Source organism: Aphanomyces invadans (assembly GCF_000520115.1).
Source record: "Aphanomyces invadans strain NJM9701 unplaced genomic scaffold supercont1.1, whole genome shotgun sequence".
NCBI classification, from domain to species: Eukaryota; Oomycota; class Saprolegniomycetes; order Saprolegniales; family Verrucalvaceae; genus Aphanomyces; species Aphanomyces invadans.
The window spans coordinates 1,742,468-1,769,152 of record NW_008580146.1 but is presented as its reverse complement, the minus strand read 5'-3'; the positions used below and the strand labels follow the sequence as shown (position 1 = coordinate 1,769,152).

Below are 26,685 nucleotides of genomic sequence, written 5' to 3'. Positions count from 1 at the left end.
ACTTGTTGAATGTTCACTTGACTTCAGTATATACCATTAACGGAGAGTGAATGTCGGCCAGGATCGAGATGTTTTTGGTCGCATAATTCATTCTCGCAATTTCCGCAACAGAAATGTTCATAACCGTTCAAGAGTTCGCCAAGGAGCGCTACGTGGTGGAGGTACCCCGCGAGGCCACTTTGGAATCCCTCCTGCAAGCCATCGCCGCAGTGCGCCCTTCGATCAACGTGGCCGATGTGAAGATCGAATTTCCCGGTATGTCGTGCCCCCAGACGCTTTCATGACAGCGCTTGGTCGTGGAATGTTGCTTTTACCTTGTGCTAGAGGGACAACCCATTCCATCAGGTGCATTGTTGCCCGCTGGGGTCCAAGAAGGGTCCACCGTCTTTCTTCGCGGGTACACTTGACACTGCAACGAATGCACCCCAAACTCACGACAATACAGACCGTCCTTGGGTCATCAAGATGACACGGACTCTGTGACAGCCGACGAGATCGCAAGCACGATCATCGTCACGAACATTCCAGTGGCAGACAAGGTATATATCTTGAAGTACCGTCGATACCCAGTCATGGCAAAAATCGCTCCGTCTTGGTAGACTTCGACCGAAAAGGCCATCACAGATTTCTTTTCCAAAAGCGGATCGATCAAGCGTCTCATCTTGTAGGAGTACACGAGCCCATATACATCGCCGTGCAATCTAAACCCCAAATTTTAATGCCAGGGACGGCGACAACATCAACCAGCACGCAGTCATTGTGTTTACTACTCCTGAAGCTGCCACCATTTCGTTGCACCATTCCGGCGCAACTCTGTTGAACGGCACCATTACAGTGGTCGCTGCCAACTCGCTCTCTGCGGACGCTCCGCATCCTTCGCGGTCTGGGGCAGGTATATCACCGCTCGCTCCATGAAGTTCGACGGTCGCCTCATGCCTTGCATGCCCAGCTGTGAAGTCCATTGCGAAAGTTCTCGCCAGTGGGATTTCGTCCGCCAAAGACTTTGATGGTGCGTTGGCCGAATTTGATCATTACTATTATGTTTTTCATGTGTTAGAACAGCACAAGATTTCGCTGTCTGTGAAGAGTGCAGCGGAGGTTGCAAAGCTAAAGGCCAAGGAGCTTGACTCACAGTTCAAAGTGTCGGAGAAGTTCTCGGAAGGTATCGTGCACTTGAGCCATACGAACCAAGGATTAACATATTGTGCAAGTGGACGAAAAATTCCATGTGACTGAAAAAGCCACAAAAGCGACCAACTTTGCCATTGGGACCGCTGGCCTCGCCGCAAAGTCGGCCATGGCAAACCCCGTCGTGTCGATTGGTGTGAAGAAGCTCGGCAGCATGTTTTCGTCCGTCATGTCGGTGGCATCGCACGCGGTAGACGAAGTGAAGACCCAAATCCTAGTGGAAGATGAGAAACGGCTGAAGAGCCCCACGAGACAATCAGGCGAGTCATCGGTCTTTCCGTCGCCGGCCTCTGGGGTGGATGGGCCTGCTGCGGCCCCCGCCGTGGTGCCTCCTCCCCTCCCGACGACGGTCGCAGCTGTGGCTCCGCCAGCGCCCGGCGGAAACTACAAGGACATTTAGACTGATTCCTTCCTCAGTATCTGCCCAGCCTAGAACGCGCCAAGCAACGAGGACTTAGTCAGATTATTAAATTCAAACCTTCGATATTTCGGATTTGATGGAATTTCCACAAGGGATATTTGGCGTTGAAGAGAAAATATCGCCGGCCGTTTGACATACGTTCGATCTTCGCAATTTGAAAGGTCACGCGATCTCAGAAATGCAACCGAACGAGGCGGCGGCGCTCATTCCGCTGGACGTGTTGTACAGCGCGTGCTTTGGTTATGTGAACGTGAAGGAGCGGTGGCAAAGCCTCGCGCTGGTGTCGCGAGCATGGCGGGTGGCTGCTCTGGCGTCAGTGAAGGCGCTGCGTCACTTGGATTTGGTACATCTTGCAACCTCACTCATGTGGAAAGCAGCTCACAGTATATTAGACTTGGTGTCGTGGGGAAGACCAGCTCGAACATGCGGTAACACTCCCTTCCCCATCCATGGTTCCATTGCAATAAACAGTGGCCGTGGTCAGGTTCGCATGCTGTTGATGCCGTTGGCAGATGATGGCCACAAGACCCTATGGACTGCGTTTACTCGCGTCCAATTAACGTCTATTCGTCTGTATGGACCTCGCGTGACCAAGGCAACCCTGTCGGGACTGCTCTGTGGCGTAGACCCCCTTCAGTTCCACTGCATCGTCCTCGAGAGCAAGCAGGCCGACGCTCCAGAGTTCCTCCTTCTCACGCAATGCCGCCGTCTCCGCACGCTGCATTTGAACTGCATCAAACTGACTGACAACGGTATACTTCTCTGAGCTCCATTGCTATCCTACGACCGCACCTTGCAATGACATATCGTAGACCTGGTCCAGGTTGCGATGGCGTGCCCTGATTTGGAGGACGTCGGTGTTGCCGGGTGCTCTCGCATTGGCGACCAAAGCCTTGTGGCCATCGCGATGCACTGCCCTAAGCTACAAGTGCTCGATGTGTCCATGTGCATTCGAATCACCGACCACGGGGTGCATGCGCTGGCATTGCACCCTCCCACATTCACGTCCATTTCAATCAACAAGTGTCTCAAGGTACAGCCACAACCACATTTTGAAACGTCACGTTGGTTCGACTCGACAAGGTATCGGACGCTTCGGTGGCCCATCTTTTGCACAAGCAGCACAATTTGACACACTTGTCAGTGGCCAACTGCCCGAGACTGCACCATGCCCTGCTCGTCGCGCCTCCACAAGGCGTTCCATCGCGCTTGGTTCACGCCAACTTGATGGGCTGTGCCGCCATCGACGACACGCCGCTGCCTAGTGAAACAATGGGCAGCTTCAGTAGATTCCTGCACCAACACAGCAAAACACTCACGCATCTCGACCTGACCGGACTGATCCATTTGCCGTCAACGTCGCTCCAACGGCTTGCAATGTGCGACCAACTCGTGTCACTCAACCTGTCCATGTGCCGCACCGTGTCGGATGCGGATGTTGCCGTCCTTGCTGCCGGGTGTCCTCGCCTGGAGGATTTGTCCGTCCAAGGATGTGTTCACCTTACAGACGCGGCGCTGGTGGCCCTGGCGTCGCACTGCCACGACCTGCAGCGACTCTCGCTCGTGTTTTGCTACAACATCACCGATCACGGATTCTGTGCCCTTGTCAAGCGCTGCCTCAAGCTGACCCATCTAAACGTGAAAGCGTGCAACTCGCTCCACGAAGTGTCGTTTGCGACCCTGGCAGGACGACCAAGTCCCGTGGCGCTGGCGAATCTCGTCATTGGGGCATGCGCCAACTTGGCGACCACGGCCAAGTACGCAAGTATGATCAAGCAGGCATATCCCCGCTGTATTGTCATGTGGACTTAATGAGATTCGATGGGTCTTCATGGCGGAGAACACCTTCCTGTGTCCGTTCGACATACGTCTCGACATTGCCGTCTCGACATTGCCGACCACGAGTTGCAACTCAGGTGGAGTTTAGTTGGCAGTGGTGGTGGTGATGTCATGCAAACCACATTGGAGCCAGGGTCATGGACGTGGTTCGATCTGCCACAGACACGGCAGTCGCATGACAACATCCCATGGGCGGACCCCCCTCGGCATCCTTGGGGCCAAGAACAACTTTCAGAACAAGTCCCCACTACTGTTGAACGCACCACAACATCTCGACGCAGTCCCGCGTCTTTGCCCACCACATCAAATGGAATCCTGTCGTATGTGAACAAAACCCTAGGTGTACATCCTCCGGGCTGCAGGGACCCAAGCCGTTCGACCGACCTTGTACATCCTCGACGCCGCTTGGGCACGGGCTGCACGGTCCCAAGCCGTTCGACCGACCTTCCAGTCTCACGCTGCGCGACTTGTGGTCGACATAAATCCAACAAGGCGGTTTCGCAACACGAATGGCTATTTATTCCGCCAGTCCACTGCGGTGCCCATCTCTTGTCGCAGTATACAACGCGGGATGAGCGACGGCGTCAAGGGAATGCCTCCAAACACCCCGCCCGCCAAGAACGATGCCGACGAGATGGAAGAGGGCGAAGCGCCGTCTCCGCTGAAAGCGAATATCCACTCGGATCGCCGGGAATCGTTCACGCACATGAAAACGTATGCCAACATCACATCGGATAGGCCCGTCATGCCGATGCTCAAAGCACTCAAGGAAGCCCCCAACTTCCGCCACTCGTCCTTCTTTGAGACGTCCACCGTCAGCAAAAACCACGACGAAGCTGGCCACAAGCGATTGAATCAATAGTAGTGCCTCTACTTGTCGCGGCCATTGACGTGTGTGTGTTGTAGCATCCTGTACAACGTGATCGGCCAAGGCGCGTACGGCAAAGTACGCAAAGCATACTGGCCCGAGCGAGACAAGTATTACGCCATCAAGATCATTAACAAAAAGGCACGTTTGGCCGCCTCGAGGTTGCTCATCGTGAAATGTAGCACGTGCGGCGGTTGTCTCGGTCGACGAGGGGGCCTGGGGGCGACGGGCTCGAGGGAATTCGCAAAGAGTTTGCCATTTGGAAACAGCTCATCCACCCCAACATCGTCAAACTGAAGGAAGTGATCGACGCCCCTCGTAAGCGGATACCTTTCGTCCACACTCCATCTTTGCCGTAGAAAGCGAAAAGATGTACATGGTCAGCGAGTTGATTGAAGGGGGCTGCGTCGTCGATGGCGAGACGTAACGCGCGTCATGGACACGTGCTGGGGACTTACGGCAACTATTGTAGAACGTGCACGCCGCTCGTGGAGACGCAAGCAAATCGATTCTTTTGCCAGCTCGTACGTCGGGCATGGACATCTTTCCACTGCTCTCGACGTGACGCGTGAGATGCTCGGTCTAGATCGAAGGCATTGACTTTTTGCATTTTCACAAAATCATCCACCGCGACATCAAGCCAAGCAACTTACTGGTGGGAAGCGACGGCGTGCTCAAGATCACCGACTTTGGCATGTCCCAAGTGTTTGAGAACGAAAACGACGACTTTCGACAGACGGTCGGGACCGGGCCATTCCTCGGTACACTGCGGCGGCATTCGTAGACCTCACCCGAACGCGTAGCACCGGAAATGCTGACCGGGGGCAAGTTCAAAGGCAAGGTCGGTTGTATTCTCATGACTTCGTTCCAGTCGCGACGACAGCGTTCACCATGTCGTGCATGTGTGGCAGCCGGTCGACATTTGGGCGTGTGGGGTGACGCTGTACATGTTTGTTTACGGGCGCCTTCCCTTTCAAGCGGATCGCATCCCCGAGCTATACGACAAGATCAAGGTCGGCATGTCGGTGTCTCCCCCTTAAAGTAGCTCACACTGCGGCGCAGAATCAACCGGTGGAATACCCCGCCCACGTCGGCGACCGCCCCATCCATCCCGACTTGATCGACTTATTACAAGGCGTACGAGCAAAATCTCTGGTCTCTCAACGACCTCATACCCATGTCGGCAGATTTTGAACCGCGACCCCGACGCAAGGCTCACCACTGCTGGCATTCGAGTTCGCTTCAGCACTGCGTGTGGCCAACTAAACCAGTCCGCCCGTTGTAGGCACACAAATGGACCAAGTCCATGTTTAGTCGGGTCTCGAGCTTGGTCATGCTCGAGCCGATTTCGCTGACCCCCGAGCACGTCATCTCGGCGATCTCGCCTATCCATCTCTACGAGAAATTGCATTCCAAGATCAAGGCGCTCGTCTTGGTCAAGTACGTCATCGTCGACGATGCTGGATCGTTTGTTCATGCGCGTCTGGTAGCAAACTCGGCCACGCCATTCAAAAGAACGATCGAATCTCGCTCCCGACCCTGACGTCGCCCGAAAAAGCGTTGTTGGAAAATCCCGACAAACCTAACGACGCACCCCCTCGGCCCCATGTCAAAGCCACCATCATCAGTGGTGGCATCAACCATCAAGAATCTCCCATCGCACCGACATCGGCGGCATCCCAGACTCCATCCCCACGCACCACGTTCGTCCGAGCTACCCCAGGGACTCCCCCAGAGAATTCCAAACACGCTGTCGCGAAGAAGGCGGTGGTGTTGGAAGCTAACGACGGTTCATCCACCACCAACCAAGCATCCGCGTCGGCCCCCTTGCCTTCGTCCCGTAGCGTTGCCAAGGTACCGACAACGATCCACGTGGCGTCGCTTCAGCCAGTGGGATAATTCGAATGCATCCAAACGATTCCACACAACTCGTGCAGGCGAAAGACATTCATTGAATTCCGTCGGATGGGAGGCACTACGATGGCGGCACTGGGCTGTCCTTCTTTGACGGAGACAGTCGAAACAACGGAAGCGTGAGTTTCTTGGGGGACAAGCTCAGCACCTTGGCAAACTTGTCCGTCTACAAATTCGATAGTCGGCGCCATGAGGACAGAACGATAGATTCGAATGGGCGTACAATAGATTCTTGAATGGTCGCCGGCGTCAATGCCTGCTTCTCAAACGCCACTCGGGGCAGCTCACGATGCATAATCACATCGATAGCTTCCTACATCGCCCGCGTCCCCCTCACACGACGCCATGTACGGACCGTCCTACCGCCAAGCCCAACTTTTCCCCGAGGGTCGTCAACGGCAAGTTATTCGACGGGGTGCTTGTGTAAAACTCGCACACTTCGCACCGCCGAGTGGCTCGGCAGAGGCGACACTTCTCGACCGTGAGACCTTCGCCCCTCCCATACCTAGACGACACCATGACACTGGATGCCCACACATGCTAACGTACAATTGAAAGCACTTTGCATATGCCTCGTACTGCCGCAGAATTGTCGCGTTGTCCGGGTCGGCTTGGATGGCTTTGATGTAGTGGTCATGGATCGACCTATCGACGAACGGTGGGTTGCGACGGCGGCGAGGCGCCGTCGTACGTGGCGCTGGAGAGGGGGCGCATCACAACCAACGTCACATTTTTGGCGCACTGCACCGACGACACGTGGCCCACGTAGTTGAACGCGTTGTACACTCCAAACACTTCGACCTGGAATGCGATGACGACGTCGGGACCGAGAAGAAAACAAAATGCACTTGCGCGGCGTACTTGAGCCACATGCAGGTACCGCTTGCCCTTGACTTGGATTCGAATGTACCTACCATTCATGTCAGTTTGTGGACCTGAAGCGGATGCAAATCAGCGCACCTGCCAACAGTCCCCGTGGACGGCAGCACCCACTCGGTCAAGCGGTGATCTTCTGTAAATTGCGCGCTCGCGTTGCTGTGATCGCGCCCTGCTTTGAGACTTGCCTCGACACAGTCCCGTGGTGACCGTCAACGCTTTGGCCGACTGTACCTGGCGCGACCCATCGTGTCGTCGAATGGGACTTCGCTCACCATGATCCAAAATGGAAACAACCGACGTGTGAATTCATCCCGCCGCCGGGACGTGTCAACAGGCTGGTCGGTCCGATTCCACACCTGAAAGCAATCCGCGTGGTGGAAAACGTGACGAGAGCATCTGTCATGTATACCTTGATTCGCTCCAGTACAGAAGGTTGGCCCAGGTCGACCTCCCACCACGGATGGTCATCGTACTAGCAACCAGCGCACGTGTGAGGAGAGCTCAGACATCAACCGTAGACAGCGAACGCATTCTTTCCCACCTACCTGGGTGTGGATGCATGTGTGCAGCGGGCCACTTCGATTGCCATCCACGGCCAATGCTGCGTCCTGCTCGTTGTACACACTACTCTGTCGCGCGCGCTTTCGAATCGCCAAATTGTACGGCGCGACGTGGAATGCGCGCACGAGCTCCGGTTCATCGATCACTCGTCTCTAATCATGCGCTCAAGTGCCGACACCGGCGGACGCAAGCAACTCACGCCCGCGGCATGGCCGGTGCATTCCTGTACATTTTGCCCCCACGTGAACAATTCTCCCGCCAGAGTCGCAGCTGCAGTGTGGCCGAAACCACAGCTCACTTCGCGAACGGGCGTTCCCCGAAGCTTGGCAACAAGGGACCACGTGGGGGTGTGCTGCAACAGAGGCCCCGAGCTACCGCACACGTACACATCACCTCCTAGACATTCGCCGATAAGCAGCAGACCAACAGGGCCATGGAACCCACCCGAGAGTGTCTCGACATTCCCATCCACATCCGATCGTATTTCAGTACACAGCGCCGAATGCGAATTCCCACACGAAACCTACTCACACCAGGTGAGGCATCGCTCCCTTCAACAGTGGCAAACACTACTTGGGCCACCGACACCCGCGATAACGACGCGACGAACGTCGGCACGGCGACCATGTCCTGCACTTGTTCTCCAAGTCCCAACCTGCCACCATTGGCACAGCCCCACACGAAGAGCTCCCCGTCCGTGCTCACTGCCCCAGTGTGCGCCCGTCCGCACGACACTTGACTGCATGCGCATGTCAACGAAATTTCATCCCTGTTGCGACTTACCGAAGCCGCTTGCGACCAGGGAACCGGACTCGCATCGGATGCATTGCAAACTGCTCAAACTTGTCGTCCAGCAAACCAACGCCGAGCTTGCCTGTGGACGCAGACCCCCACGTGTATACTTGGCCGTCGGCACTCAACGCCGCGCTGTGGTCGAACGCGCACGCGACGTCTTGCACAAACACGGACTGGCCTCACGTTTACAAACGCATGGACAGGAAACGTTCCAGGAGTACCTTCAACTCCATGACTCGACTGGGGTGGTCCGAATCGGCATTCATCATGCCTTCCAACGACTTTCCATGCCCCAAACGACCGCTGATCCCGACGCCCCACGAGTACAACGACCTATTGCACGAGTTACATCGAACCAGTCGACGCCACTGCTCGGTGAAGTCGTGCCCGTTGTGTGTCACGGCGCAAGCAAACGACTCGCCGGCGGCAATTTTCCAAACCGCCTAGGATATCCTTCCAAGAATCGATCCTTTCACGAACGGATGCGTACCGACGATCCTCGAGGTGGATGCAGCGGAGGCCCTCTACAAACAATGCATGAAGTCATGTATTCGATAGCAGCTCCACCTCGCCGTGACGCCATTCAACTCCATCACGGTGGACGTGCTTCGAGGAGTGTACTCGGGACACATATCTTCTAGCTGGACGCGTTTCCGTTCGATGGAGGCATCGTATGTCTCCTCCTATACCACAAGACTCGTCTGTGACCATCCGTGTCACGATGCAACGGCACCTTCAATTTTGCTTCGTGTTCCTTGGCTTGAGCTGCCGTTGCCGCTTTTTCCGCTTCCCGCCGCTCGAGCTCACGTTTCAACGGCTGGTACTACGACAAGGTCTGTGTCCCGGCACCTCGATCGCCTCGACTTACCGAGTCGAGTAAAATTGCCTTCTCTGGAATCTGCGCCGGACGTGTCAACGACAGCCCAGTGGAGTTGTTTACATGAGTCGGCACGAACCTCTTCAACCTTTTTGGTTTTCTTTGCATGCAGCTCTTCCGTGTCCTACACCGGCTTGTGAGCGCACGCGGCGACTGAAGCGAACAATCCCACTTGGATGAAAAAGTCCATTTGCTTGATGCCTCTTCGTGCCTCCTCCGTGCACATTTCGGATTCAATCAACAAACAATCGCCGAGAAGTTCAATCAAGTCTTGCTTTGTTGCTCGGTCCAGGTGGAAACCGCGGGCCTGTCCGAAAGCGGTGGCGGTAGGCATGACGTAATGGCATGACATGACGTGTACCAGGATGGACTTGTGTACTCGGTTGTAGTCGACTTTGGGCAGCAACACTTGCTGCATGTAGATAATGCGAGTTGAAAAACTCGGCGGCGGGTCCCACTTGTCGTAGTACAGCACCACGCGCTTGTGCCTGTCTATGCCCTCAGACAAGAAGTCGCCACTTCGAGCCACGATACGACTTACTTTTCATATTGCTCGTCTTCGTGGAGGTCGCGCAAGCGCTTTTCCTCGAGTTTCCGCTTTTGCGCTTCGACTTCAAGTGCCACGGCATCCGCCGCCTGCACCAGACCCCATTAGACAAAGCTGCGGCTTTCAGAGTAGTACAAATCTTGGGGCGGCCATCTTGATCAACTCGGATCGACTCGTGAGCATTCTCATGCGCTCCACTTCTTTCCGCGTAGCCTCGGCCTCGTTGTCGATGGATTTCACTGCAACGTCGACGTCCTCGTCCTCATCGTGTTCGAGCCCTTTCCACCACTTGTTTTGACCACCTGCATCGAGTCGCCGTGGGTCTTAGCCAAGGTCAACGTGGCTGGCCCATCGTACCCCAGCAGTAAATTTGTCCAGGGGCCGTCACGGCGTACGCAATGTTGTCTGATATAGCGGCCTGCCACTCATGTGAACTCCTTGGCCTGGGGCACTCGAATCCAATGCAATCCTACTTGGACAACTTGGCGACCCCACAGCCATCCCGTGTTGGTCATGGGGTGAACGTCCTTGAATCGCAAACTGCGCACAAACGCTCGATCTTCAAGGAACTTTTGGTTCAGCACTTCGGAAAGGTCTTCGTTGGTTTCTCGGCTAGTTGCGTCCTCCGTCTTGACCGAAGCTCGTTCCTTTGGTTTGGCGCGCCACGCCTGCCTCGCCAACTTGGGCGGACTCACGTGGTTGATGTCGTACGTCACGTTTTCGGATCGACGCCGCATAAACGGGAGTTTGTTTTCACCGACGGCAGAAGCAGCGGCAGCCGTCGCCGCTGCCTTTGCCTCGGCCAACTTTTCCTTTCGTCTCTGAATGTAATCCGGCGTCAAGGCACGTGTTTTCACCAGCGGATAGTTCGATGGAGTAGCAGCAGGCGCTTGATGGATCGTCGGTGGCTTCAGCTTCAAGTCAGGTGGAACGTACGTTGGTACAACACGCGCCTGCCTGCACAGACGCCATGTGAAGCCCGTCTTTCGCAGATGTCGTTGTCACCGCCGTACCAAATTTCGCTCACGTGAGTGTAGCCATCATAGAGCAGCGCATCACGCGCCGCGGGCTCGCTATTGAATTGTCCTGCCCCATTGCCATAAATTGGAATGCACAGTGAGTTCCAGCTGCTGTACCATGCTGTCCTGGACCAAGGACATAAACTTGCCCGGCGGCATCCAATGCCGCGGCCAATTCGTCCTGTGCCCGCAGTGTAGCCTTGTCCGCTAGGCTTTTGCGGCGAATTTTCTCCAGTTGCCACTCGTGGAACCATTTGGCCTCGGCCATCGCTTCCTCTTCCCGTCGCTCTTCGTCGTCGAGATGCTTGGCGAGGATTTGCATCAGCGTCTTGCGCGTCGCGTACTTGGGGACATCGACGCCCCGCGATGCCAGTTCGTGCTTGACGTCGGCGCATTCAAGCCACATCGCCCGGAATTCCGAGTACTAGTCCACCAGCACAGATACATTCCAGGGGTTGACGACGAGATCGTACCTCAATGAACCCGCTCTTGTCCGTGTCATACTTTTGGAAGAGGCGCTCTTGCTTGGCGTCGGTCACGCGGAATCCAAAGTACTCGAGGGCGTCGGCAAATTCGAGCTCGTCGAGCTGTCCCGACCCATTCGAATCAAACAAGTGAAACGTGTCTTTTGGAGTCAGCAGCGATGACGGAGAGAACCTGGTCGGAGGAGTAAGGGCGCCCGTATTTGCAAACGACATGACAGAAGTGTACCCCAGCGAGTTACCCGTCGTTGGGTCCACGGTGAACATGGCCATCTTGAACTCTTCCAGGTCGATTTCCCCACTACCGTCTTTATCGCATGTGTCGAAGATACGAATGGCCTTTGCATCACTCAACTTGATGCCGAGTTGCGGCAACTGCATCAATTGCACGCGGATCAGCGACGCCATCAAGCGATCAGCATACTGGCGCACTTACCATCTTGATGAACTCGTCGGTTGAAATCATTCCGGAATGATCTTCGTCAAATTTGACGAACATTTCCTCTGGAGTCATCTACACTGTCGTGGTGGCACCATGTCTACCAAGTGCGGCTCCACAGTACCTTGGACAAGAGAGCTTCCACGTTACGCGATTGATGCACTTCATCATCGTCGGACTCGTCATCGCGATCGTATCTCTCGATCGCTGCGTCATCGTCGCTCGCGTCGCTGTCTTCGCCAAATAGATCCATGTCATTGAACGCCGCATTGCCCACGAGCTTCCTCGTTGCCGATGTCTCCGCGCCAGGGGTCTGACCAGTGTTCGAGAACGCAGCGGGCGACGAAGCCTGGGGACCATCCGCATGAACTTGCTGGGCAACTTTACGAGGTGATTTGCAACCTTTGAAGAGTCCCATGACGGCCGTTGTCGCAGTGGCCTCGCATCAACCTGTCGGTTTCAACTCACGAAAAAAACCCGGCCGCGACGGGACCGAACCGGTGACCTTCAGTGTGTGCTGTTTGGACGAAATATATCTGTTCTTTCCTAAAGTCAATAGAAATAAATTCAACTAAACAAGCATTCAAGACCACTTGGCTGCACGACACAACGCGCACGCAATTCAAAGATGCGCACTGACATCGTCATCTTGTCGTTGAGCTTGTCGTGAGCCGCCGACCAAGCTTCCTTCTTGTAGCCACTGTCGGCCTTCTTTCTCAGCACTGTTGAGTGTTGAACGAGCTCAAACCTCGTGATGTCCATGTCATCGGTCCAAATACCCATGTCTTGAAGTCGGTGGGTCGAAGCAAAATTTCGGGAATTGCGCAGGAGAGTTCTCTTGAAGAAGAGGAGGATGAGTTGCGCTTCCATAAATTCTATTCCATGCCAAAGTGTTATGATACGGCCGCCTGGTGTGGATGCCACGAAATTTTGTAACACGTCAAAATCTTAACAGAACATCCTAAGTACGGGCATTTCAATATTTCGTATAAAGAGTCGTCTGGTTGCCATCGGATGACTCAAATAAAAACGTGAACACTGCGGCAATTTCGTTTACGCTTGCGTGTACAAGCCGTCATTGTTTCCTTGCTCGCACTTGAACCTGGGACGACTGATGGCGTCGTTGTCACTAGTTTGCCATTGAAAGCATATCAGCTAATATGTTCAGTACAATATTTCGTGTTTGCATATATTGTCCGAATAATTTGAACGGCACGTCGAAGCAACGGGCGAAGTTCAACGTCACGCCGCAGCAGCATGCCGGCGCTCGCGTGGATCCTTCTTGCCTTCACTTCCTTCCTCTTCCAAGCATGTGCATCCAGCGACGCGATTGAGAAATTGGGGGACGATATATTCACTGCTACGATCCGCGAATCTGGCTCCGTGTGGCTCATTGACTTTTACGCTGTCAGTTGAAACTCGCCCCTCCACCGAATGACTTCACCGCGATTTGATGTGTAGCCATGGTGCTCGGCATGCATTCAATTGGAGCCACTCTTGGAAGTGGCAGCAGTGGAAGCCAAGGGCGTCCTGCGCGTGGGTTCGTGTTGCATTTCCTATTTCGACCCACCTCGGCAGGCCAGGTTCTCAAAGTCGACTTGTAGGCAAGGTGAATGTGGACGCCAACCCAGTTCTGCAAGCACAGTATGAGATCGTACGATACCCGACTCTCATGTACGGTCGATGGAACTCCCGGCTGAACCAAGTCGACCTCCAACTGTACCCTGGAGACCGCACGGTGGACTCGATTGTCAAATTTGGAAAGCGTTTGGCTGGCGCAGTCGTCAGCAACGTCACGACTGAAGCCGAGTGGGATCGATATTTGTCCGTGGATGGCTCGATGCTCTTCTTGGGCTTGCAGGTACTGCGGCTGACGATCGATTTTCATGCGACGATGCTGGCAGCGTCTTGATGCGAACGCTGCTTTCATGCATGCAGAGCGATGACACGAAAGGTGATCGAGTGGCCGTCGAGCTCCAAGCTCAGTACCAGCATGAAGCGTCGCAGTATCACAAGCATCATGTATGGATGGACTTGCTCATGAAATGGATAGCTCACTCTTGTGCAGATCTTTGTGACCAGCACGAGTCCAGCCATTTTGGCCAAATTTTCCAGGTACGTCCGTCGTCGATTCCAACACCGTGGCGACCACCAGATTTGGCTAGACCGGTGCCGTTCATTGCTCGCGTGGACGTGAACCAAGTGGAACCTTACTATTATGACGGAGAGCTCGGCCTTCCGACGGTGTCCTGGTGCTCAAACGACACCAAATGCTAAGACAAGGGTGGTTGTAGTGGGTTGAGAAGAATCGATACCCGAGCTACACTTCCTTTGAAGCATCGAACATGAAGCATATTGGGTGGTTCCGCATCCTTGTCATTGGGTGCTACGTCCCTGATCAACATGACGCGTTCGAAGCAGCCATGAAGAAGCTCGCATCCTACTCGGACTCGCCGCTAAGTCGCGCTGACCGAGACAAGTTCGCATTTGGATGGCTGGACAGCGACAAGTACGTCAACTACATCTCCAAGTTCTTCGTCTACCCAGAGCAAGTGCCGACGCTGTTTGTGTGGAATCGCCAGGTACGTCGTCGCCCCACAGTAGATGGAAATCTCACAATCCAATCATCAATAGGACCAAGTCTTTTACAACTACGACGGCCGGGCCGACGACGTCGACGCGATGGCAGAGTTCTTTATCAACATTTTGACCGGCAAAGAGCGCGCGATCGCCCAAGGCAACTACTTTCTCAAGATCTATCGCTTCATGGTGCGCGGGTATCCGTGGTCGCTCCTCTGGCTTTTTCCTATGGGCTTCATTGCGTTCTTCCTGATCGTTGGGTGTGCCGCTGTGTGGACGCATGACTCGGCTGCAGAGAAACGAGCGCTGACCAAGTCCCAAGAACCTGCCATACGTGCTGCACAACCTCCCATCGACGCAAAAAAGAGCGAGTAATGAAATCGCTTCTTTGATCTAATGGAAGTCGACGCCACTCCACTTGGCAATTCCAGGCGCTTCAAAAGCATGGACACGTGTACCTCGACTCCCTTGACTTGTAGCGTCTGAGCGGGACGGCGAAGCAAGCCCTCGACCTTGTTCCAATAAATCACTCTTGACATTGTTTGGAATAAAATCTATCTACCACGCAACATCCACCGCCTTTCCGGCCGACGCGCAGTTTTGAGAAGATGTGCCACACGCCACTGCATCGTCGTCGGCTTCAGCATCTTCGACGGCGACTCGGAACAGGCGGTTGCCAAATTTCTTGTAGAGCGGAATGATTCCACCTCCGTTGAGCAGCTTTTCTTCAAACAGCGACATTTTAAAGCGAAAGGTTTCGCCCGCGACGTGGATCGTCCGGCCGCGCATTTCAATGCGAATCGAGGCGTTGGGTTGGGCCAGTTCATAGAACCGGTCGTCCGTGATGCAGATTCCCACCAACGCAAACATTTGGACGTTGCGAGAAAAGATATACCCAAACGACTTGGCAATGACGGCCTTGACCCCCGCACCTTTCAGGCACGTCACGGCTTGTTCTCGCGACGACCCACAGCCAAATCCATGCCCCGCTACTACAATCGACTGGCCTTGTTTGACTTTGTCCCTGTCAACCCCCCACCATGAGCAACTCATTCGTGATAGAGAAACCACGACATATGATGTGTTCGTACCGGAAGTCGGGGTTTGTGTGCAAAAAGGCGACTTTGCCGAGCGCTTCGACGTCGTTCTCACACAAAAACTCGCCTGGCAAGATCGCGTCTGTGTCGATGTTGTCGCCAAATACTTGGGCGCGGCCTTCAAGTACCCCCGTAGCTGGTTCAGGGGTCGAACCAGTGGCGTCAACGGTGGCCGATTTGGTCACGGGTTCTGGCAGCTCTGGTGCTGGGACCGCAATCGTGATCGGCGGCAAGTTGGTCTTGACCGGCAAGTACGATTGCAATCGCTCAGGCGATATCAACTTAAGGAAAGGCGTAGGGTCCGTGATTGCCATGCCGAAGCTCGACGCCGCCACCGTCACAGCCGACGCGAGATGGCCAATGCTGCCTTTGCCCATGCGGTTGCGGTAATTTCGGTTCTGACTCGTGAGCCACACTTGCCCTTCCTTGGCTACGTCGGCAGCTATACCGAGACAGAAACTGCAGCCCGGCGCACCAACGGTAAAGCCCGCGCGCTCGTAAAACTCCAGCAGACCTTCCGCGCGCAAGTGATCGATGATCACTTGGCTGCCAGGGGTCACACGACGCTCGCCGTGGCCAACAGGTCTCATACCTTGCTTCAGGCACTGCTCCAGCACGAGCGCGCCAAGAATCAAGTCTTCCTCGGCGGTTGTGCACGCACCGATGAAACATCCGTGTAGCGGCATGTTCAAGACAGCGCTGACAGGTTGAACGTTGTCTGGGGACGGAAAGAGCGCGATTTGTGGCTCCAAGTTGGCCAGATCGATCTGGAACACTTCGGCATACGCGGCGTCCGGGTCGGCACGGAAATAGAGCGCATCTTGGTTGTGTGACTCGCGGCCAGCAATGTACGCTTGGGTGCGTTCGTCTGCAGGAAAGATGCCTGCAATACCACCGAATTCCGCCGTCATGTTTGCGATGGCGAAGCGGGCATCGCAGGAAAGCGGCGCGATGTTGCCGGACCATTCGACACAGCGGCCAATCGCGACAGTGTTGCACTTGAGCTGACCCAGCGTGTACAGCATGATGTCCTTGCCACCCAACCCGAAAGGTGGTGCGTTGACAAATTCGATCTTCACAGTTTCAGGCACTTGGATCCACGTTTCTCCGGTCACGAGAGGCATCACGACGTCGGCGGCGCCGAGGCCGATGGCGAACGCACCAAGCCCTCCCGTGGAACAACTGTGGCTGTCCGCCCCCACAACCACTTGGCCAGGCTGCGCGCGTTGGCGGTAAAATTCCGTGTGAAGAATCGTGGTGTTGGGCTTCTGGAAATTTGTTAACTTGGCTTCCGCAGCAAAATTCGTCGACGCTTGAATCATCATTTGTTGGCGGGGCAAGTGATTCACGCGGGGGTCGACAGTATGGTCGATGGCGAGCCAGAAGCGGTCGTTGCGCCATATGCGAGGTCGACCCATGTCCTAGTCAAAGCCATGAGATCGAGAGAAGCTCGAGGATTGCATACCGAGTACGTCTTGTCCATGGATTTCCACGTTATTTCGCATGCAAGGGTCCATTGGGTCTTCACACAGATCATTTGGCCCGGTTCGACGTACGGGTGCTTCAAGCCCACCGCGGAGTGCGTGAGGATCTTCTCGGGCAGCGTCATCGGCCGCCGCTTCGTCGCGGAGGCAGCACCGGAGTTCGTCTCGGAAGCGCTGGACATCTTGAGGAAAATCCAAAAATGACCTTTGCTGGATGACAGCTCCAAACTTAGTTTGCGCAATTTACAACCTACTCGAAATAGTGTGGAATTCATACAAACTTCACATTTAAAAGAGGATTGCGCAATTGCGGGTAGGGCACAGGAAATAGTGTGATCGGTGCAGCGGAAAATTCCCTGGGGTAACTGCCAGCTTGAAACGCCTGACCAACTCGAAGGCCAACGACGGCTTCACCATGGTGAAAGCTTCGCATGCGCATGGAGACAGCAGCAGTACGATGCAAGCCATGCGGTCGGCGATAAAAGCGGCAGCCACATATAGTGTGGACTCTCATGCAGGCAAAGGCGCCACTCACAACGACGGCGCAACCCAACCACAACCCATTCGCGTCACACCAGCGTCCGGTGTGGGCTTCAACACAAACCTGCGTGACATGCTCTTGTATGTGAATAAGAACGAAGTGATCTACGCGATTGGGAAGTACGTCGCCCTGCAGAACATCCACAGCCAGAAAACGTCGTTCTTTGAACCGCCGGCGTCGAAAGACTCCGACTCGGCGTCCATTCGCCTTGGCGACATTTGTGCCTTGGCGATCACGGCAAAACGAAGCTACGTGGCCGTTGCACGCAGCGCCCACTCGAGTCTACGGCGCACTGAGAGCACTATCTCGATGTATTGCCTCAAAACTGCCAAGGAGGTGCGCCAAACTCGCCACTCGTGATGCGTCAAGCGACGTGCCCCTAGGACACTGCAGGTGACCCGACGCGATGGTCCCGCCTTACGCCCATTCGCACGCTCACGTACGCCACGCACAGCTTCACATCGGTCGCATTTTCCCACGACAGCAAGTACATTGTTGCGCAATCCACCACGTCCGAGTGGGTGTTTGCATTGTGGGATTGGACCCGCGCTCGCCAAGTGGCTCTCACTGAGGCTCACTCGAAAGTATTCACATCTTGTTTCGCCCATGGAAATACAATCCCTTGTGTATAGGTGACGCGCATTTGCTTCAATCCGATTGACGTGGCCCAAATATCAACGTCGGGCGGCGTCCACTTGCGGTTGTGGCGCCTCACGGAGCCGACGTGCCGCCCCTTTGCGACGTTCAATTCAGCCAACTCTGCCGTTCGATATGTCGACCACACGTGGGTTGGGGCGACAGACGGAATCGTGGCCGTCCTCGACAACGGCGACGTCCAGTACTTTCGCAATGGCGAGCTTGTACGCACGATACCATCGCTGCACCACGGACACATTTTGCAATGCGTGCAGTCTTTCAGGACCAGGTGGTTGCCAAACACGTTTGCTGGCGCTGCGTTAACGTTTGTGTAGTGTTGTCGTAGGGGGCGACTGCGGTTGGTTGTCGGTGCTCGAAGTCGACTCTTTCAACGGCGCAGACATTCACTTGGTCAAACGCATGCGGCTCGATTCCAAGTACATTGCCATGCAGCTGGTCAGAAAAGTCAAATCACGCAATCTAGAGAGGCGGTGCTGGGTTTGTCGATGGATGCGGCTGGTGCGGGCTTCATGTGTGCTACACCAAGCTACTACGGCGCGTACGACCTCTCCAACTTGTGTCTTCTTCGCGAAGACGACGAGGTACGTCGATGCGGTCATGGCGATGTCGTTGAGCTCATCCGAATCGACTGTGTGAGTTAGTTTGTCTCGTTAATGACGTTCACACCCCTTCCTCGCCTTGGTTCGGTCACGACCATGGCAACGTCCAGTCGAAAGCACGTGGTGGCGGTCACAGGAAAGCGCGCGACGGGCGCCACACTGGCTTGCATCTATGGTCAGAGCGACACCCGGGGCGTCCTGCACCATGCGTTTGTGCATGTCGTCCCCAATTGCATGGATTTTCACCCGTCTGGATTTGAAATGGTGATCAGCTTCAGGTACACCCGTGTGTCCCAGCCAGACCTTGACCACGTGACGTCGATGCAGCGCCCAAATCCACATTTACCACGTTCTCTACGATTCCCTCCGTCTTGCATTCGAAGTCGACATCAAACACGCAACAACTGTCGCGTACAGCTGCGGCGGCAACTACTTCGTCGCGCTCGTCGATGACAAAAGCGTCTACGTCTATCGGAACTTTGGTGGTCTCGAGCCAGCTCTCGTCGCGGTCTGCGCTGGTACGCATTCTGGTTTCGATAACGCCGAAAGCACGACGATGTAGGAAGGACAATGGTGATTCGTGTGCGGTAGGTCGTGAGGCCAACGTGGTGTGCCTTCGATGGGGCCTCGACGACGGTCGGTTCTACACGTCGGACGACTGCGGTGCGCTCTTGGAATGGGGGTTGGGCGCGGATGGATCCTTTTCTGCCACTCAAGCGACGTCGTCCGGCCAGAAATCATGTCTGTTTGACCGTGCAACTGTGTTTTCTGCTCTCGCCTTGTCGCGAAACCCCGTCACGAGTTGTCCCATCATTGCAGCCAGCTGCGTTTCGGATACGGACGTGTCGGTCGTCGTCGTGTGGCGCGACGGCTGCCTGAACTCGACACCACTCGAATCAATGGAAATTCAAGCGAGGATCACTGTCCTCGAGTTCGGTCCGGCCTGCGTCGTGTGCGCCGGCACGGCCAACGGCAGCGTCGTTGTGTTTTCGTGGTATGGATTGTAGCAACGTGTCTACTTGGCCTCAACACGCCCTGCTGGCTAGGGAATCGACGGGAGGACCGAGCACGTTATCCGCCTCACCAATCTGGTTTGATCTGAGCATGGCGTCGATATTATCGGTGCGAAGCTGCATGAACGAGCGTGTGCTCTTGGTTGCGAGCGTGGATGGCACGATGATGTCATGCCATGTCGACGTCCATGCGCCAAGTCCGCGATTTTTGGCGGGTCCAGAAACGCTACCAGGTCACACCAAGACATTGCACATGCTTCAAGCCGCCCCAGAGACGCAGTTTTCGACGGCACTGGTCACGGACGAGCTGTGCTTGGTATGTTGGCGAACCTACTTGCCAGATGTCGTCGCCTCACTGCTGTGGGTAGGTCGATCGAGCGAGCGTGGTTGAGCGAAGCCTTCGCATTACGGATTTAGAGACCGAGAAGGAGCAGCTCAAGATGGAAAAGGACATCACGGCCAAGCTGAATGCGGACCAAATGAACTTGCTCGACCGGGAGCGGCAGACCGAACTGCGACTGGCGAAATCGTCGTGGGAAACCAAAATGAAAGCGCTGGAGACGGACATGCACACCAAGGCACACGACGCGCACACGGCGATGCTCGAGATGAAGTGTGAGCACGACAAGAGTCTGCAAACGATGCAAAGCATCTTTGCGACCAAGCTGAGTGCCATGACTGACGTGTGTCAGCAACTGGAACGGCAAGTTGTCACGGAGAGGCAGCGCGTGGACGACATTCGATTCGGTGGGGAAGAGAAGGTAATGGTGTTGACAAAGGAATGGGACGCCAAGTTGGCCGCCACCGTGGCGACCTATGAAGCGAAACTCGCGACGCTAGCTCAGCAACTGGAAGCGAAACAGAATGCGTTCGACGAGCTCCTGTCGCAGCAAAATGACGACTCACTCATTCACTTAAGCGCCATGCAGGCTGCCGTCGATCAAGGCAAAGGTAGGGAGCGTGCACCCGACATTCGTGTGGTGTTTGGAATCGAATCGTTTCGTTGTGATACATTAATGAAATTTTTGCGCAGCGGCCCAAGCCCAACACCAAGAAGAGACCAAGTCGACGATTTCGAGCTTGCAGCAGCAGTTGCGCATGATGCTGAACGCATTGGCAACGAAAGACGAGCGCATCAAGCAAGCCACGCTAGAAGCAAATCGGTTGCATTTGGTGGTGGACGCCCTCAACAATGAGCTCTCTGTCGAGCGCAAGACCACGGCAAAAGCAGTCGCGGATGGTGCCGCGCTCGAGGCCCGCGTCGCCGATCAAGCGCGGCAAATCCAAGGGCTCGAAGAGATGAACAACGCAAGATTGTGCAAACTGAAAACGATGCAAGCTACGATATCGAACAAGGAGCTCGACATCCAACACATGCGTACGTTTGTGGAAGAGCTGCATGCGGAGAACAGCGCGGTCGTAGAAGACGCCAACGAAATGGACGAGGCGCACGGGCAGATGAAGCGCAAAGTGTCATTCTTTGAGCGGTCCGTAGCTGACTTGAAGCGCCAGGTCGCGGAGGCAAAAGCAGTGACGACTGCTTTCTGTCGCGATCTCGGCATCTTGATTGAACGCGAACAGGAAGGCACGCGAGTCACCATCGACGACATCGTCAAGATGTACCACAAGTACGACGTTCGCAGTGGGAGCCAACGCAATCGGGTCGTGCAGAGGGAAATGGCATCCGACGAGGTTATCATCCAAGAGTTGACGCGGCAAAACAAGTGCGGGGAAGACCAGCAGCGAAAGCTACGCACGCGCCTTGATGCAATGACCCATGAAAGGCAAAAGCTTGTGTCCGTCTTCTCAACCGACAACACAAAGCTCCTGCAAGAACTCAATGCAATGGCGAAACGAAACCACGAGCTGCAACTTCGAAATGGCGTTCTCGAGGCCGAAGCCAAGCGACATCGCTCGGGACGGGGGACCATGAAGGCATCCCAGAGCACACCAGAGCTCGAAACGCCCCCCGAAAATAACACCGACAGCTCAAACCAAGCCGACTCGGCAACAACCATCGTGGTGACCACTGACCACGAACCACGCATATACATCCCTTGTGGTGTCAATGTGGGAGCGGTCCCTCGAGCCAGCAAAGACCTGACCCCGCTCAAGCACCTCCAACGACCGCAGAGTGGCATACCAAAAGTTCCCAAACGCCAAACCAGTTCGCCATCCCAACCTCCAAAGAAATCCAAGCCCCGGCCGCAGTCAGCTCACCCGACCAAGTCATAGCACGATAAAACGAATGAGTTCGGGTTGGAAGACAGGTCCTACGATAGGAGCATTTTCAACGCCAAGTCCTTCTTGACACACACCTTGTCCGCTTTCTTCCCGCTTGGCTTGCCGCTGTCCGGCACATGTACCTGAACGCCTCTGCGGACACGGGTTTGATACACTCCGGACATTTGTTGGCGTTTTTCGAGAGAACAACGATCGACGAGCGCCGTGCGGGTTCCAACTTTGTGATGAGTCCCGCCTCCGTAAGCTGGTGACGTTGCATCACTGCATTCGTTGTTCTTGGGGTCGTCGTCGTCGTCGTCGTGGGACGCAGAGAAGCGCACCTTGTCGAGCTTTGAATTCAACGACAAAATCTCGCGGCGCAGCTGCTCTTCTTCCATCGATGCCGACAGGACGGTGATTGCGCGACACTACGACCAAGCGCAGACAGGGCGATAAAATGGATTCGACCGAACGGTGTCCCCTACCGTGCCGAGCGTTGCCTTGGGCTTTGCTACAGGCTGCGGTGGAGCGACAACTTCGATAGGCGATGGCTTAGCTTGATCAAAGATGTTGCACTTGGGGTCGCGAACTTGTTTTGCAGCTGGTTTGGATGTTTGATGAGCTGCAATAGGATATTTTGGCTGGCATTCACTGGCAACGACGGCAGGTCGAGAAGGCGGGGGCACTTTTTCAATCGGCGCTTCGAGTCGCGGAGCCATGGCGTTCGCGATAGGTTTTACCTCTCCACCGTGGAGTTTGGTGGATTTCAAGGCTTTCTCTTCAGGTTGTCTAGGGTGCAATGGGTGGTGGTTCGATGCGACTGTGGATGGATCAAGTTGATTCTTTTGAATAGGTGGAGCAGGGAGCTCGTTCTTTGTCTGGGCGCGCTCGTCGGCGACCTTCGCCTTGAATTGGCTGGGTGCAGGCATCTCACGACGCTTTGGCGCGCTGATGTTTGTCGTGGGCTGCGGATGGGTCGAAAAAGGAGGGGGTGATTTGACTGGAGGTTTCACCGTTGGTTTTGGCTTTGGCGATACAACGATCGAAAACTCCAAGCTGTCCACAAGCTTATCCTCGTCGTCGTCAGAGTTGGTATCGCTCGATGCTACGCTCCATGCATCGCAATCTTGTGTGTGTTGGTCACCGGGTCGCACGTCAGCATTGTTGGCATTCAACGTGTGGACCTTTGGAGCCTTCATGGGGGCTGTTGCCGCGGATGCTCCGGCGCGAAACCTGCACATAGCAGTCGCGTAAGTTGAATGGTATGCCAAACGGGACTTGGTACTTTGTTTGGTTGCTTGGGGCCATTGTATTGTCTTGACTTCGTAACGGAGGCGACTTCTTTGTTGGCCATAGATCAGTCTCTTCCGGTACTTCGTCGTATGGCACGAAGTGTGGCTGCACGGCGGCGTTTGACTGCTTTTTGTCTTTGATAGCGGCAGCTCTATCCGACGCAGGACGCGACGTGGTCTCTGCTTGTGGGTCGAGGCTGTGGATTTGTGATGGTGGGAGCTTTCTACAGCAATTATGGGCATTTTCGGAAATCAAACATGCTCATAGGACGCACTCGCGGCGCAGCTTGCTCTCGCGACGAATCGCTTTCTCTCGTTCCCACGCAGGCAGCCTGGACGAGCCCTCAATCGGCATGGCGCACAGAATACCGTGATGTCTCGAGCCGTTTCGTCGAATCCGATTTGTAACCTCAGTTAATTTGACGTATAGTTGGGTTATTATGAAATATCAATTCGAACTTCGATCTCAGTCCGAGGGTGATCTTCCATCCGCCCGACGTTCGAGAGATGTCGGCCATCAAGGCTGGCGCATCCGCCGCGCTTTCCACGCGCGGGAAGCGGGCGTTGCAGCCAGCTCTGTCGTACTTTCAGCTTGCCCTGGATGCCCTCGCCAATGAAGCGACAGATGACAACTTGGACGGATACGTATCGGTGGCGATCTCGGAGAATCGGATCCTCGACGCCAACAAGGTATGCACACGCCGACCTGTTTCTTCGCCGACTTGCACCCAACGTCGTCATATAACCATCGCACTCGCAGATGCTCTCGAAATTAAACGAAAGTTGCGCCGCGGCGTCACAGAAATCGGGCTTGGGCTACGATGACTTCACTGGTCGACGCGGTATGAGATCACCCCGTCGTCCCATAAATTCAACACGTCGTCGTTTATTTTGGTAGCCTTTAAGGAGGCATACGCGTCATTCATCAAGGCCACGCTAGTGAAAGACACCAGCGTGGCGAAAACCATCGACCCGAACCACTTGGCACTATCTAGTGGAGTCGGTTCCCTCTTGGCGCATTTGAGTTCGCTACTACACGACGAAGGTGATGCCGTGCTGCTACCCACGCCCGCCTATGGCGCGCTTTACAACGACTTCTTCGTGTCGTCTGGCATCAAAGTGGTTGACGTGCCCATGACCTCCACGTACGAAATAACTGTCGAGAACCTGGAGGCGGCGTACAACCAATCTGTCGCGGCCGGCCACATGCCCAAGTCTGTTCTTCTTCTCAACCCTGAAAACCCTCTGGGCATTATTCGAAGTGGCCAGACTCTGCGGGCCATTTCGTCCTGGTGCGTCAAGTACAAGCTGCACCTCATCGTGGACGAAATCTACGCCAACTCGATTCACTCGCCGGAACTGAGTTTCCATGCATTTGAATCTGGCGCGACCATCTTCGACACGTCGGAAGCGATGACCCCGCACTTCCACCTACCTCCACACGTGCACATCTTGTGGGGACTGTCCAAGGACTGGGCCGCGTCCGGACTCCGCGTCGGAGTCGTCTACACGGGAAACACAGACTTGCTTCAAGCCCTATCGAACGTCCTCTACTTTTCGGGAGTGCCCAATTACTTGCTTGACGGCCTCGCCCATCTCCTGCGTGACTTACCATGGTCCCTCGATTACATTGCGCAGAACAACCGCGACCTCCGACACTCATACACCCAAGTCGCCGCCGTCCTGACCAAGTTCAACGTGCCGTTCGTGCCAGCGCCGGCAGGGATGTTTGTCTGGGTCGACTTTTCTGCCTTTTTGCGCCACGATACGTGGTATGGCGAGCGGGAATTGACCCAACTCATGTTTGAGAAGTGCAAATTCATCATGACCCCCGGCGAGGCTCAACACGCTCCGACGCCAGGCTTCTATCGGATCTGCTTTGCGTACAACACCCCCGCAGCCGTTGTGCACGGGCTCTCGCGCACGCTCGAGTACTTGACGAGTCAGTCGACCGACTAGAAACACACCCGAGCTTCCCTGCCAAGTCGTTGCATTAGCTTAAAGCACGAACGAGCGCATCGCACGCTTTAGAATGTCGGGCGACTTTGGTGCATTTCAACTGTGGTTTTTTATCCACGATGGTGCTAACTGAGCTGGCCGCAGTTGACAATAGTGGCGTCGTGATCTGGTAGCGGCCGGTCGTTGGAGGGATCGGTTGGAAGGTTTTCGATGCGCCGAACAACGTCCATGCCTTGAATGACTTCGCCAAACACGACGTGTTTTCCGTTCAAGTTGAGGCATTTTTCCTTGGTCGTGATGAAAAACTACACCGCCCAGCGTGAACCCACATGCATGCGTCAATCAAATCTCACGAACCTGGGACCCGTTCGTGTTGGGCCCTTTGTTGGCCATCGACAACAAGCCGACGCGGTCGTGCGGCAAGAACGATTCGTCCTTGAAGTGCCCCCACGCGTTGGCATGGGGCGTGCCGTGGTAGATGCTGCTTCCGCCCGTGCCGTCGCCCTTGGTGATGTCTTCAAGGAGTTTCGTGAGTGCATGGTTCAAAGGAAGTGCATGAGCAACACACCTCCTCCTTGCACCATAAAATTCGTCTTGATGCGGTGGAATTTGGATCCTTTGAAGTGGAGGTGCTTGCCCTACCGCGATGTCGGAAGCGTGAGGCAACGGGGAGCATGGAACTAGCGTTTGGGCGGACCTTTTCACCGGTGCAAAGGCATCGAAAGTTCTCTGCCGTCATTGGCACGATGTCGTGAAGAAGTCGCATCACCACTCGGGACACGGTGTTGTCCATCTCAATGTCAAAGTATACTTTTACGTGGCTTGAGTTCGTTAGCGGTTCCAATATTTGAGGCTTGGGGCAGTATTTCGCCTCGAGCTTTTCAAAGAGAAGGTCCTCGCGCCCTGCATACGACGCGACGAGGTTGCCAACTTCGGCCACCTTGGTCGGATTGTACTGTCGATAGAACGCTTCAACTCTCTCTTGGAACGATGGCTGCGGATTCGCTACGGCCGGAAGAGCAAGTTTGTCCGTTTGTCGTATTGCCGTCAAAGGCGAACCACTGATTGTCGCGGAGACGCGAGTTTGGGCCTTTGGAATGGGAGTTGCAGCGTCGCGTTGCTTCCGCCATGCTTCTCGACTTCGTTCAAAATGCGACGCCACCTTTGCTGTGGCCTCAGGTGGTGTGTGTGTCTTGTCCAATTGCAGCTTCTCCTTCGATGCTTCCCATGCCGCTCGCGAGTACTCAAAGAACGCACCAGACACCCGTCCCGCCGCGCTTGACATGGCTAGTTGCTGAAAATGCGTGACTTTTGACCAATCGAACTGCGTGATTGGAGTTCATTTCACCTGCGCGCACTTGTCATTTGTAGCAATTCTCTCGTATGCACGTATCAACCAGCATCTTTGCGC

The 26,685-nt window shown here is 55.1% G+C and overlaps 10 protein-coding genes across 10 annotated transcripts; 6 read left to right on the top strand and 4 right to left on the bottom strand.

Annotated features, from left to right (window-relative positions):
* Positions 1-94: 94 nt before the first annotated feature.
* On the top strand, positions 95-1,681 carry H310_00527 (hypothetical protein). The gene is made up of 8 exons (XM_008863346.1): positions 95-255; positions 325-397; positions 446-539; positions 600-664; positions 726-892; positions 950-1,009; positions 1,058-1,162; positions 1,212-1,681. Exons 1-8 carry the CDS (start codon positions 114-116, stop codon positions 1,586-1,588), a joined length of 1,083 nt encoding a protein of 360 aa, XP_008861568.1. The 5' UTR covers positions 95-113; the 3' UTR covers positions 1,589-1,681.
* A 76-nt stretch (positions 1,682-1,757) lies between these two features.
* On the top strand, positions 1,758-3,435 carry H310_00526 (hypothetical protein). Its single transcript, XM_008863345.1, has 5 exons — positions 1,758-1,952; positions 2,002-2,037; positions 2,094-2,361; positions 2,422-2,642; positions 2,693-3,435. The coding sequence occupies exons 1-5, from the start codon at positions 1,788-1,790 to the stop codon at positions 3,419-3,421; spliced, it is 1,419 nt and encodes a 472-aa protein (XP_008861567.1). The 5' UTR covers positions 1,758-1,787; the 3' UTR covers positions 3,422-3,435.
* Positions 3,436-3,976: 541 nt separating this feature from the next.
* Positions 3,977-6,240, top strand: H310_00525 (CAMKK/CAMKK-META protein kinase). The gene is made up of 12 exons (XM_008863344.1): positions 3,977-4,309; positions 4,355-4,457; positions 4,499-4,634; positions 4,676-4,739; positions 4,789-4,840; positions 4,903-5,077; positions 5,120-5,157; positions 5,228-5,329; positions 5,379-5,453; positions 5,504-5,551; positions 5,602-5,756; positions 5,807-6,240. The coding sequence occupies exons 1-12, from the start codon at positions 4,020-4,022 to the stop codon at positions 6,213-6,215; spliced, it is 1,647 nt and encodes a 548-aa protein (XP_008861566.1). The 5' UTR covers positions 3,977-4,019; the 3' UTR covers positions 6,216-6,240.
* Positions 6,241-6,291: 51 nt separating this feature from the next.
* H310_00524 (hypothetical protein) lies at positions 6,292-12,247 on the bottom strand (the record flags this gene model as incomplete). The annotated part of the gene is made up of 33 exons (XM_008863343.1): positions 6,292-6,396; positions 6,454-6,543; positions 6,594-6,735; positions 6,780-6,875; positions 6,922-7,031; positions 7,092-7,140; positions 7,191-7,289; positions 7,341-7,465; positions 7,519-7,581; positions 7,655-7,822; positions 7,870-8,066; positions 8,115-8,193; positions 8,244-8,409; positions 8,454-8,638; positions 8,687-8,798; positions 8,853-8,908; positions 8,956-8,989; positions 9,033-9,148; positions 9,199-9,288; positions 9,334-9,363; positions 9,422-9,466; positions 9,515-9,649; positions 9,704-9,830; positions 9,884-9,978; positions 10,025-10,191; positions 10,247-10,307; positions 10,363-10,846; positions 10,903-10,975; positions 11,026-11,332; positions 11,382-11,565; positions 11,620-11,765; positions 11,827-11,904; positions 11,954-12,247. The coding sequence occupies 33 exons, from the start codon at positions 12,245-12,247 to the stop codon at positions 6,292-6,294; spliced, it is 4,308 nt and encodes a 1,435-aa protein (XP_008861565.1).
* An 816-nt stretch (positions 12,248-13,063) lies between these two features.
* H310_00523 (hypothetical protein) lies at positions 13,064-14,969 on the top strand. Its single transcript, XM_008863342.1, has 8 exons — positions 13,064-13,236; positions 13,291-13,369; positions 13,434-13,690; positions 13,768-13,851; positions 13,898-13,944; positions 13,995-14,073; positions 14,124-14,411; positions 14,464-14,969. Exons 1-8 carry the CDS (start codon positions 13,087-13,089, stop codon positions 14,782-14,784), a joined length of 1,305 nt encoding a protein of 434 aa, XP_008861564.1. The 5' UTR covers positions 13,064-13,086; the 3' UTR covers positions 14,785-14,969.
* H310_00522 (hypothetical protein) lies at positions 14,921-17,175 on the bottom strand. Its single transcript, XM_008863341.1, has 3 exons — positions 16,972-17,175; positions 15,501-16,927; positions 14,921-15,433 (listed from the first exon to the last, which is right to left on the bottom strand). The coding sequence occupies exons 1-3, from the start codon at positions 17,170-17,172 to the stop codon at positions 14,968-14,970; spliced, it is 2,094 nt and encodes a 697-aa protein (XP_008861563.1). The 5' UTR covers positions 17,173-17,175; the 3' UTR covers positions 14,921-14,967.
* Positions 17,176-17,405: 230 nt separating this feature from the next.
* Positions 17,406-22,035, top strand: H310_00521 (hypothetical protein; the record flags this gene model as incomplete). The annotated part of the gene is made up of 11 exons (XM_008863340.1): positions 17,406-17,867; positions 17,915-18,115; positions 18,164-18,459; positions 18,503-18,604; positions 18,652-18,769; positions 18,830-19,065; positions 19,115-19,305; positions 19,379-19,790; positions 19,834-20,116; positions 20,169-20,751; positions 20,834-22,035. 11 exons carry the CDS (start codon positions 17,406-17,408, stop codon positions 22,033-22,035), a joined length of 4,086 nt encoding a protein of 1,361 aa, XP_008861562.1.
* Positions 22,036-22,052: 17 nt separating this feature from the next.
* H310_00520 (hypothetical protein) lies at positions 22,053-23,706 on the bottom strand. Its single transcript, XM_008863339.1, has 4 exons — positions 23,591-23,706; positions 23,309-23,539; positions 22,509-23,256; positions 22,053-22,451 (listed from the first exon to the last, which is right to left on the bottom strand). The coding sequence occupies exons 1-4, from the start codon at positions 23,668-23,670 to the stop codon at positions 22,074-22,076; spliced, it is 1,437 nt and encodes a 478-aa protein (XP_008861561.1). The 5' UTR covers positions 23,671-23,706; the 3' UTR covers positions 22,053-22,073.
* Positions 23,707-23,790: 84 nt separating this feature from the next.
* On the top strand, positions 23,791-25,542 carry H310_00519 (hypothetical protein). Its single transcript, XM_008863338.1, has 3 exons — positions 23,791-24,005; positions 24,076-24,157; positions 24,214-25,542. The coding sequence occupies exons 1-3, from the start codon at positions 23,823-23,825 to the stop codon at positions 25,272-25,274; spliced, it is 1,326 nt and encodes a 441-aa protein (XP_008861560.1). The 5' UTR covers positions 23,791-23,822; the 3' UTR covers positions 25,275-25,542.
* H310_00518 (hypothetical protein) lies at positions 25,289-26,568 on the bottom strand. The gene is made up of 4 exons (XM_008863337.1): positions 25,972-26,568; positions 25,843-25,912; positions 25,632-25,789; positions 25,289-25,579 (listed from the first exon to the last, which is right to left on the bottom strand). The coding sequence occupies exons 1-4, from the start codon at positions 26,557-26,559 to the stop codon at positions 25,400-25,402; spliced, it is 996 nt and encodes a 331-aa protein (XP_008861559.1). The 5' UTR covers positions 26,560-26,568; the 3' UTR covers positions 25,289-25,399.
* Positions 26,569-26,685: the final 117 nt, after the last annotated feature.